The sequence below is a fragment of the Hypomesus nipponensis genome, chromosome 7, assembly GCF_054491055.1.
Source record: "Hypomesus nipponensis isolate SF chromosome 7, ASM5449105v1, whole genome shotgun sequence".
Lineage (NCBI taxonomy): Eukaryota > Metazoa > Chordata > Actinopteri > Osmeriformes > Osmeridae > Hypomesus > Hypomesus nipponensis.
This window is the reverse complement of record NC_140367.1, coordinates 11,988,875-12,000,396: the sequence shown is the minus strand read 5'-3', so window position 1 is coordinate 12,000,396 and position 11,522 is coordinate 11,988,875. Positions and strand designations below refer to the sequence as shown.

The 11,522-nt window shown below is 44.3% G+C and overlaps 1 protein-coding gene and 1 pseudogene across 1 annotated transcript; both read right to left on the bottom strand.

Moving 5' to 3' along the window:
• Window positions 1–951: 951 nt before the first annotated feature.
• LOC146276823 (uncharacterized) lies at window positions 952–2,398 on the bottom strand (annotated as a pseudogene).
• A 1,028-nt stretch (window positions 2,399–3,426) lies between these two features.
• LOC146276822 (adipocyte plasma membrane-associated protein-like) lies at window positions 3,427–9,753 on the bottom strand. The gene is made up of 9 exons (XM_084700982.1): window positions 9,626–9,753; window positions 8,816–8,905; window positions 8,610–8,731; window positions 7,907–8,008; window positions 7,004–7,156; window positions 6,512–6,627; window positions 6,152–6,312; window positions 5,648–5,843; window positions 3,427–4,261 (listed from the first exon to the last, which is right to left on the bottom strand). The coding sequence occupies exons 1-9, from the start codon at window positions 9,658–9,660 to the stop codon at window positions 4,055–4,057; spliced, it is 1,182 nt and encodes a 393-aa protein (XP_084557108.1). The 5' UTR covers window positions 9,661–9,753; the 3' UTR covers window positions 3,427–4,054.
• Between the last annotated feature and the right edge of the window lie 1,769 nt (window positions 9,754–11,522).

Here is an 11,522-nt window from a genome sequence, read left to right as displayed (position 1 = left end):
ACTCGGTGTCCTATTTACGAGTCAAGATCAGCTCTGGTGATTGGATGTTGGTTTTGCACATATTAAATCATCCAAATGCATAACTGTCCCACTTTACCTGATGTCCCACATTACCTGAACTCACCCTAGTAGCTTAAAATGCATATAACTCTGCATGATCATTTTGTTGTGATAAGGACACATTGAGGAAGTTTGACATAGCTACCTTGTTTCTTTCTTTTTCAATCGACCTTTTTGGTAACCATCTGCAACTGCCCCTTTTTTAAATCTATGCTCAATAGCGTTAGCAGCAATGAGATGTTGAGAGGGGTGGTCGATGCTCTGCTTCTGGGGCCGGGTTGGCTATAGCTAGGACATCACTGACTGAAAGGTGCATTCACTTGTTGCAGTCAGCGTTTGACGTCAACAGAGGAAACGGGCTGAAATTTCAATTTTTATCAATTGCAAGAACAAATAAAGTAGCAAAAGTTAGTTTAAAAGAAATAGTAGATACATTAAATGCGCTCAATACCCCGCTGAGTTGAAAGTGGTGGGGTAGAGTGTGTCTCACAGACTAAGGTTTTGACTCATGGACGGGGGATCAAGTCCAGCCTGGGCCATTTCCTGCTTTTCTCTCTTAGTTACTTCCTTTCCCGTCACCTTTTTACCGTCTGTATCAAATAAAAGGCAAAAAAACAAGTCACTAATCATCTCAAACACGGAAATATTGTCCAGAATCCAGTAATAACAAGTTTTATTAAAGATGGCAATGAGATGTCACTTAAATGTACGATTGAACAAATTAAATAAAATGACCTACTGTGTACATACATCTACTGATGCCTAATCTGGACACATCTTCAGTGATGTTCCTGGGATCATTGGACGTTTCGGGTCTTTCAACATCATACGCCCTCCTCCAGGTGACCCAGCCGGGGCTGATCAGACCCCAGCTTGTGTCCAGATGGCTAGCTAGCTACCATGACTCCATGGCTCCCCTCTTTTGAGCCATAGCCATCTTGAGGCTCTCTCTGCCGCATCGGTGGTACTGCGGATGGCTCTTCTCTTTCTCTCACCCTAGATGCCTAAACTACTAAAGGCTCTGGCCAAGGAACGGGCTGCAAATACTCTGCATCCCACCTCCACAGGGAAACACCTTGCTCTCCAACCAGCCTGACGACAGTCACTGACCAGTCCTGCGTACTTGGAGAGCTTCCTCTCAAAGGCTTCTTCCAAGCGATCTTCCCACGGGACTGTCAGCTCCAGCAGCACTGCTTGCTTGGTGGACTCAGACACAAGGACAATGTCTGGTCGCAGGGTGGTGACTGCAATATGGCTGGGAAACTTCAGCTGATATTCAAAGTCCACCAACAACTGCCAGTCTCTTTCAGACTTCAGGATACCTGCAGATGATGTTCTTCTGGCAAGAGTTGGCTTGTCCCCAGCTCTGACAAAGGCGATGGTTTGCTTGGAGGGTCGTAACTGCTTTGCCCATGCCAGCCCTGCGCTGATAGCTTCAGCATCGGTCTTGAGGACTTGGTCATGCCTCCACCTGTACCGACCATCTCCAAGTGCCCTTGTACAGCAACTGAGGATGTGTTCCAGGTTTCCTCGCTTGGAACACAGTGGGCATGCTGGTGTCTCTGCTATGCCCCATATGTGCAGATTTGACGGGCTTGGAAGCACGTCATGCACTGCCTGGTTGAGGAATTTGATGCGGTGAGGCTCGGCTTTCCAAAGCTCAGCCCAGGTCACTTTCCTTTCAACCGCATTCTCCCATCTCGTCCAAGCTCCCTGTTGCTTCATTCCCACTGCCTTGCAGGTTCTCGTCTCCTCTATGGCTGCTCTCACCTCCTCCTGAACAAGTCGTCGCCCTTCCTTCCCCCTGGTGTTCATTTGATCCTAGCCCTGCTCGACCTCGTGTGACCACTCCCACCAGGCTCCTGTGACGCAACCTTGCATCTGCCTCTTGAACTGCTTCCTCTGCCCTCCATTTCCTGCCAGTCCTCACTTGGATCCCTGCTTTAGCCACCTTCGGATCAATTGAGTCCCTGTACTGAACCACTTCTCTGGCTCTAGTTACCTTGAATTCCTCCTCCAAGGATTTGAAAGTCAGTCGCAGTTTGTTGGTGTTCCCGTAGAGTGCAATGCTGCTCAGGCTCCTTGGTAATCCAAGCCATCTCCTGAGGTGTTTGCTGACCTTCCTCTTCAAGGTCTCAACTGTTGAGATAGGGACCGCGTACACGAAGGGGCCACAGGATCCTGGGAAGAATGCCATGTCGGTAGACCCAGGCTTTAAACTTCCCAGGTAGGCCTGACTTGTCCACGGATATATATAATTTGTTTTCAACCAATGTCATAAGTCCCGGGCTGTTTTTCGGTCACAGTCCACCCTGCTCTCATCCAAGTGAGCTAGAGTCCAATGGAATATAGAACACTTTGTATCTAAGGAAACATATAACCTTTGAGGTCAAAAGGTTCCATTAAGAACTGTTTATGGATTTCCATAGCCCCCTGTGGAGTTCTAACATTAAGTGAACTGTTTTCTACGTAGATGGCTCTGTTGCTGTTATAAAGAATAAACAATGATACCTTCAGCAGCATTTTCTAGTGTACAGCGTCACACAAAACAGGCCTGTGTCTTTTAGAGTTTGGTGGAAAACATAGAGAAAAAGCTAGTTTTGTGAGGTATAGACCACATAACCAATCTCTTAGTTAGTTAATCAAAGAAGAAAATAAATATTTGCACCCCCCCCCCCCGCTAATTATGAAGATGTTGGCCTGATGGAGACTGTACCTGTAATGACTTAAGCCTGTGTTGTTGATTTAATACCAACTTATTTTTAGCCTGGCCATGTTTTCATGCTTGTTTGGTTGCTGTAGCATCACCTGTAGAGTGGTGATCTAATAAAAAGTCTTGCTGTGCTGTGAAGATGAAGAAGCATGTGTGTAGTTCCTGTTTAAGACATTAGGTTACCCAGGTAGATACAGGATCTGGCCCAGGTATGTAGTCTCAGAGGTGATTAAACCTGTCAGGCCCTCAGGGAGGTCAAAGGGCACCAGTCCTACTAGGTGTTTGGAGTGACATACAGCAACACAATTGTACTAACATTGTAACACACACACACACAGAGCTATGCTGTAAACCACAGGAACTTGTCAAACCATTTCAGCTCATTCATGCACTTTTCAACTTGTGAATTTTTTTTTGCACATTATTTCTTTACAATAGTCGTTTTTTAACAAAGTATGCATTTCTGGCTTGTGTGTTTGTCCATTAAACATATTCTGCAATTGGTATATGAATTAACTTGCCGATTGATGACCAAGTCAGGAAACTGTACAGTTTGACACCTATGACACTTAAAGACTCTGCTGCCCCCATTGGTTAATAGGTATATCATCAGACACTATGGTCTTAGCCAGAAAAGACAATGGAAAACAATGGACCAATTCACCAGCCTGCTTAGAAAAGCAGGGTGAATGTTATTTAATATTTCATTCAAATTCAACTCAAATATTTCATAGAGTCAAAGAAGAGGCAACAGTGTTATGAAAGTCTGACAGAATGGGCATAAACTCACCAACCCAGCTCTTAAACTAGGAGTCTCCAACCCTGTTCTTGGAGAGATACCTTCCTGTAGGTTTTCACTTCAACCCAGTCTAGTTCATCGAATTCTAAGAATTAGCCGGTTGATGTGTTGACTCAGGTTAATTCTGAGGAAGGTAGCTCCGCAGGGATGGGGTTGAAAACCCAAGTTTCAGGCCAACCTCTGGTCAAATGTTCATGAAGACATTTCCGAGTTATATACTTGAGTCTTAAATAGCTGTTGTGATCCTCCATATGACAGTCTAAAAATCATACGTGTTTATCCTTTACCCTAATAGTGCAGGAGGCTCTCTGATTATTTCCTGAATCCCTGAAAGATCCAAGTCCATCGTCTCTACCTTCTAGTAAAGTTCCTCAAGTTATCCCAGATCCAGAAAACCCTCCCACCATTCAGGGTTATGAAATTTGATCCCCAACCATACATTCCAGGTCAACTTCTCCTTGCTACCCAGAGGCAAGGCTAGGCTAGCTCCACTCCTCCAGAACAGGCAGAAACGGCAGGTCGGTGCTCCCCAAATAGACCCTCCCGCGGTGCTGGAACGCGTCGCTGACGGCCCAGGTGAGGCTGCCGTCTGGGTCATGGAGGGTGCCCACCAGCTGGGCGTCCGGTCCCAGCTCCAGAACCAGGCCGTAGCGTGGCAGCAGTATATTGTACCAGCTCAGGGGAACCACCTGGGACACACACACAAGGACGGGTTCAAAAAAACAAAAACCTAGCCTAGCATAAAAGGTTAGATAGGGTGTTGTTAGGATATTTTCTTCATCAAGTAATGCACAGAGTCGTCGGATTCAAAGAAAGTACAATAGTTTAATGCTTGCCGGCAAGTAGACAAAATCTGATCGCAATACAAAGTTTGTCTGCTAGCATTCTGTGCTAGCAAGCTATTTAAACAGAACCGCTCTTGACTGTTATTGGCTAATACAAAGGCAGGCAAATGTCCCATGGCTCTTCTTTCATTGGCTCCCTTGCAAAGACCTGGCGCACGTGTGCGTGCGTGTTTGAGTGTCTGGGTGTGTGCGCTCTCTGACCCCTGGAAGCTTGACCAACTCTCTGATGGCCTCTCCAGTAAGATAGTGGTCAAGCCCAGGTCGCCTTGTTTACGTAAGCCTAGTGTTACCCAGAGTTCAAATTTGGGGGTAGGCCTCTCTTTTTACAGAAAGCTAAACTGAAGTATCATTTTATACAGACTAAAAGTGTTACATCTTCCATTTTCCAACAGGTGTAGACCCCATCTGTCTGGCCATTACTTCTATCCGGTAGGTGGCGGTAATGCACCAATGACGTTGGAAGCTAACAGCCCGTAAACACAGAAGAAGGAAAATATATGTGGGGAGGTCTGAGTTCATAGCTTGCACAGCATGTGACTAAGGACTAAATCATTTGATACTTAGTCTTTAGGATTGTTTCCAGTTTAGACCATTTTATCATATACCATATATTCTGTCAAAGTTGTGCTTTACATCTTTATAACACAATATCCCTTTAATACACTGTGTCTTTGGGAAATAAGGTTCTAAATACATAGCAAAGCATTACCATGTAGTTTAACTACCATTTAATCAACATCATATAGTGTATGACGTTGTCACTGATGTCACCCAGACTACACCCCAAAGTTCACAGAGTTCAGCTCAATTACCTCAAACAACCCCAACACACTCTACTGCCCCAGCTACTGCTGTGAGGGAGGTGTGTGTGTGTATGTGTGTCAACTGTATGTGTGTGTGTCAACTCAAGAGCCCTTGTTGCTCTGCGTCACCCTGTCCTATCAGATTACACACCATCTAGTCTTGATGCGGGTTAGGAACAAAGGCTGTTTCATCCCAATGCCCACAACTTCAATCTCTCACACACAAACACACAGGTTGGGATCGCGAGAAAGGTTTCAGCATTGTGAAGTTCAATTGGACACGCTGTAAGACCAGAGAACCCCTGACGTTTCTCAGTAGAGACATCAACAAGGCTTGGAGAAGCTTCTCTCCCACAGTCACCACACCAGCAGCGATGAAGACCATGGTGAAGCTGGCGACGAAGGTAATGGTGACACTGACACTAACCTTGGCCAGGAAGCGCTTGACGGCCGGGTAGGGGGCAATCATGTCAAGGAACGGAGGCAGTAGCCGTCGAAACCGAGTGGTTGTGATGCCAACCAGGAAGGTTCCGTGGTCACTACGGCGAATGTTGTCTGGGTAACCAATCATATTGCTCATGACCACTTCCTTACTGCCAGCCTTGGGCCCCTTCAGCCAGTACCTGAAAAAGAAAACATACTTCTTTTAATAATACCCCTTCAAAACTATAAAAAGTGAGTAAAAAGTGCAAATATAGTATATGTGTACAGTATGCAAGATAAATACAGTATTATACATACTGTATGGTGTTCACAGAAATGTTCTCCTTTTTTTATTTAACCATTATTTATTCAGGCAAAGAACAGTAGGTCATGATGTTTTATCTTCATATGTACACCAGCAGCACTCTAGATGATAAGCCTGAGGATTTACATTGAACAGGGAAGTAGAACAACGTGTCAAACACTGTGTGTGTGAGTGTGTGTGTACCTGAGGATACGTCCCAGGCTGGTTTCGGCCAGCAACAGGAAGTCCTCATCAGGAGACAGCGCTATGCCGTTGGGCATGTAGAGAGAGTCCAGCAGCACACGCACGCTTCCAGACCCCGGCTCATAGGCCAGGAGGCGACCCAATCGGTTCAACTCGATCACCTGCAGGGCATGGGGTCAGAGGTCAGGAACAGACAGTGAGTTCTGGCTGGCAAGTTCTGGCTGAGAATGTTTTGGTTCAGAGAGCCAAGCTCGGGGATTCGGGAGCAAGGCACCACGAGGAAGCGCGGTGAATAGTCGCTGTGTCTCTCCATTCCTGTACCTCCCTTTCTTACTTTTCCCTCTCATCCAGCTCCCTCACCTCCAGTTTGACATGTCTGCGACCCCAGCGACTGGAGGAGTCGGTGAAGTAGATGGTTCCAGTCTGGGAAGAGATGTCCAGACCGTTGAGGAAAGCGAATGGGACACCGTCAGCACCTGGGGCACGGTACAAAAAGCTTTAAACAGACATTCACTGCCATTTCCCCCTCTGGCGTCCGTACCTGCCTACCCACCCTTTTACTTCATCAGGCGGATAAAAGTTTCAAAACATTATTCACTGAATGAACACAACAACCAACGAGATCCCAAAATGATGATAAAGCATTTGGATGGTAACTGGTTTGTTTTGTCATTCTGACCCTCTTAAATGGCGAGGGGGACTATTGACCTTAAAATGCCTTTCAAGTCTTTTCCCTATTTCCCTGATATGGATAAGAAAAAGTCAGTACAAGTTGATAAATACAAGAACACCTCAGGGATCAGGGAGTTCAGTGTACAGTATGTGCTGGAGCGTTTGGGGCTGGTGTTGGACCTTGGGCGTTGGGCAGAAGCAGAGTCTTGTGTCCATTTTGGGGGTCCACACTGTGCAGGCCCAGGTAGGAGTCAGCCACAATCAGCTGGCCATGACTGTCCAGCCTGACACCATGGGGACGGCCACACACCGGCTCATAGTCACTACTGCTGCCTGAGGGGATGGGTAAACAGGAAGGAGAAATGAGAGACTGATGTGTTTGGGATAGAGGACCTGTGAGGTGCTCCAGGAAGTAGCTTTAACCAATCCAGACAGGTGTTCCAGGAAGAAGGTCACCCCCTATTCAACCAGTCTGCATCAGATTAAATATTTTTTCTCTATTCAAAAATGTTAATACATGACATGTTTTTTGTCAACAATAGTTAAAATTGTTTTTCAATTGTATCTGAATATAAAATGTGGAAGTGAATTTGGAAGTCATTTTAAAGTGACAGTTTAAACTCCTGGAGGTGAGTTACAAAGTTAAACAAGCGTCTTTAATAAGTGGTGTGTTTCAGATCCTGGCCAGGGATGTTTCCAGGCTCTCTGTCCTGTTCTGTGCAGGACTGAGCTATCTGCTGTCAAGCCTCCTTTGAAATGTCATCCCTGTTTACCAGCACCACAGGAGTTATTGAGGCCTGCTGGACCATGGCTAATGCACCCTGGCACACACTCCCTACCTCTCTCAAAAACATTTTGGCCTCGCTCCATGAATCATCCCCTCAAACGAACATGAGAAAGAGCCACTGGGAGCCCTCCAACACTGAACCCTAATCCCTGATCCAACAACCTCCCTCGGGTTCTCCTGGGCTGTGATGACTGACTGACTGACTGACTGGAATGACTGATTGACTATCTGACTCGACTAGAATGACAGACTGACTAAATGACTGACTAAATAAATGACTGACTGGAATGACTGACCACACTCTGGGATGTCCTGGCCCATATGGGTGATGAGGGTGAGGCTGTCGTCCTGGCCAATCCTCCACAGCTTCCCATCCACGGTCCCTGTGTACACGTTACCTGAGGAGGCAGGGAAAGGGGAGCAATGAGCAAAGGCATCGACAAACCTATTGTGCCTACAGTATACGCAACACGTTTTAATGGGGGAGGTTAGGGTTAGGGTAGTTCATTATGTAAGGGTGTCAGGCATAGGGCTGCACTGTAATTTGGAAACACACACTCACACAGCAATAAGCATAAATTAAAAATCTCAATATTATCTGCATACTTCAAGTACATTCTTTAAGACTTCAGACTTTAAGACTTCCTAAACGGACAGGTCCCAATGTGGAGTGCAGTGGATGCTCTACTGATCCAGAACTCTGCATGTCTGTGTTTCACCATCCATTTGTACATATTGATTTTTTAGCTTTACTCTTGCTGCATGATTGTATTAATCTCCTAATAATAATTAATGAATGTCCAAATAATTGCTCTTAAAGTTTTCTCCATTGTTCTCTCTTTTCTAGGAGTTTTTTCTTGTCTTCTTTAAGGGCTTTGGTTGGTTTACATACAGTTTATATGTAAAGCCCTTTGTGACATTGCTTGTAAATAAGGCTTTATAAATACAATTACATTTGATTCAAAGACAAGCTTCATTTTCTCACACTTAGCTGCTTACCATTCTCATCAGCAGTAAAGGACTCTGGTCCATGTAGTTTTCCAGTGAACAGTCTGCGGCCCTTTTGTAGGCGTTTATTTACAGCGTTAGTGCCCTCAAGGGCAGGAGGGGGCCCTTCTAGTCTGAGACAGATAAAACAATAGCTGAATTGTAAACACATAATTGCAGATGTGTATGTGTGTGTGCATGTGTGTGTGCCTTCTCACGTGTGTGGTTCAGGGTCAATAGGAGAGGGTATGAGATATACCCCCACAGCTACTGCTATCAGGACAACTGATAAAGATTTCTTTCCCAACCTGAGAAAGTAACAGGAAGATGAACAGTCAGGGCCGCGTTTCCCAGATTTCTTAAGAAGCTCTAAACGCTAAGAGCTTCTTAGGAGCGTTCTAAGAGCGTTCTTTAACGTTTTTAGAACGCTCCTAAGAAGATCTTAGCGATAAGAGCTTCTTTAAAAGCTTCTTAACGAATCTGGGAAACGCGGCCCAGATCATTATTGTAGCCAACATTAAGTCAGACATTGCCGTAAAACTAACATTGGTAAAAAAAACAAAACAGGTAACAGCTTTCCTATCTTAAGTTAATAAATCAGCAATGTTGTGTCATGTATGAACCCTATCTCTCCGACATCCAGTGAATTTTTTCATTGTTATGTGTGTTGATCAGAGCGGACAAGCATGCTCTGCTTTCAAATTTCAAGAGCAGAGCGTACAAGTAGGCTAAACATGTTTGTGTTCATTTTTATCCATTGGTCAATTTCTAAATAAAAATCCCTGGCCATTAAATGCTGAATGACAGTGAGCAACCGTTCACCGTCTTTTTCTGCATGGCAATTGAGGGCATCCGAATATTATTACAAAAGTATTAGCCTACGATAACCGGACTCGGTGACCTTAAATTACAAAAGAGCTGTCCGCAACCGACAGGGTTATATGTTTGACTGTAAAAAAAAACGGGTAAAGTTGGTTACGTTATGCAATTTCGCTAATCATTCGCAACAGACAACATACCAAACTTACATTGTTAATCCTTCTCCACTCCCGATAGAAGACATCCGTTCTTCCTGTTAGTTCAGAATTCTCATCGTTGTCGATGAGTACATTCTCCCATGGAAGAATTGCGAAGTGTGTGAAAGTTTGTGTACTTGGTAGACAGAGAGAGGGGGGGGTGAGGGGGAGAGAGGGAGGGGGGAGGGGGGGGGGGCAGACGAGGGAGTTGAGTGTGTGTATGTGTGGGCAGGCAAACCGCGACTGTGTTCTCTACGTGACTTGAGTTCATTCATTTAAGCTGTGATCACTCTGCTGGAGGACATACTTGGGATGGGGTCATGCAGAGGCCAGGAGCAGGGGCGTCGTTAGACCCTTTTTACTGGGGCACGTGCCTCAGTATAAATCTGCTATGCCCCAGTACAATCTTAAGTTTGAGTTTTAACAATTTACTTTATTGGTCAGTGCATTAATTTGGATTGATAATCCCAGAAAAAAATAAACAGTATCCCAATCAACGCTTGTAAAAGGGTTTAACCGAAAACACAAACCAATGCATGCAGAATTCCATGTCCGCGCTCTTCTGAGCTTACCAAATAGCCATTGAATCACGCACACAGAAGTCCAGGTGTGGAACTCGGCACACAAGTCAGAATTGAGGTAAGAAAACATTACAAAACTAAAGATAGTTTCTAAATGATAGCCCTACCAATCATCTTATTTTTACTAAAACATAAAAACAATATTATATGAAGCAAAAAAAAAAAAACAGTATTAGCGTTCAAAGGAATTTGGAAACAAATCCCAGCCGAAGCTGATATCAAACTTGCGTCCCTGAACTGTAGCCTGTAGTTAGTTAAGCGAGGGGAGTTTCCGTAGCTGAGTAGTGCATTGTGTGCAGCAAGCTTGAAAGAAAAAAGGGATATGAATAGGGGCCTGTGCCCCAGTTTAGTTTTATGTCTAACAACGCCTCTGGCCAGGAGCACACAGATGGCTTAGGGACAGGAAACAACACAGGACTTAAAGAACTGTAACCTTGACAATGGCAATCACCCCAAAAAAAGAAGATTGATTTCAAACTGCTCAATAGACTTTATAGAATTTAAATAGTTGCACTACAAATGCACTCAATCCTGCTGTTCTTATATTGCATGCAGTCCTATGTCAAAGTTATTTTTAAATGGATTTGATAATTGTCCTATGAAATGTTTTGTCAACTGGGTAACACAAAATAAAAAACCTTGCTTTTTCAATTTCAACTTTATTGGACAAATGCCGTTGCGTCCTTGTCAAGGCACTTCACCCTACTTGCCTTGGGGAGAATGTCCCTGTACTGACTGTAAGTCGCTCTGGATAAGAGTGTCTGCTAAAAGACTAAATGTAACGTAAATCCCCTTATATGGTCTCAGCAAATCACCTAGGGATACATTAAAGGGATATGACACTCATGCCTTTAATCCATTGTCATAGGGAACTTGGATAAGGAAGACATGTTCTATCCTTTAACACCACTATAGATCTATGATTTTTAATTTGAACACAGTAAGGGCACGTTTCTGTTCTAGGATCTCCCGTACAGCAGCATAGCAACAGGATTAGTAGAGACAGATATCTTTGGTAAACAAGAGTTACATATATCTGGTTTATGAGGATCTATAATGATCTGTCCTGTCTATTTTCACCAGTACTGGCCTATGGTTGGAACACTGCCACAGACATGAATAGGTTTAACATAACAGCTTGCACATATAACCTACATCAACCTAGCCCAAATTAACCATCCAGATAGCACTGTCACTCAAAACATGCTACAATTTGATCTTAAGTTACATAAATACTAGCTTAAAGACTTGTAGCTCTTGTTGGTTAGTGGTAACTGATTTAAATTGTTGTACTCGCTGTGAAATATGTTTTACTGTTGCTTGCTTTT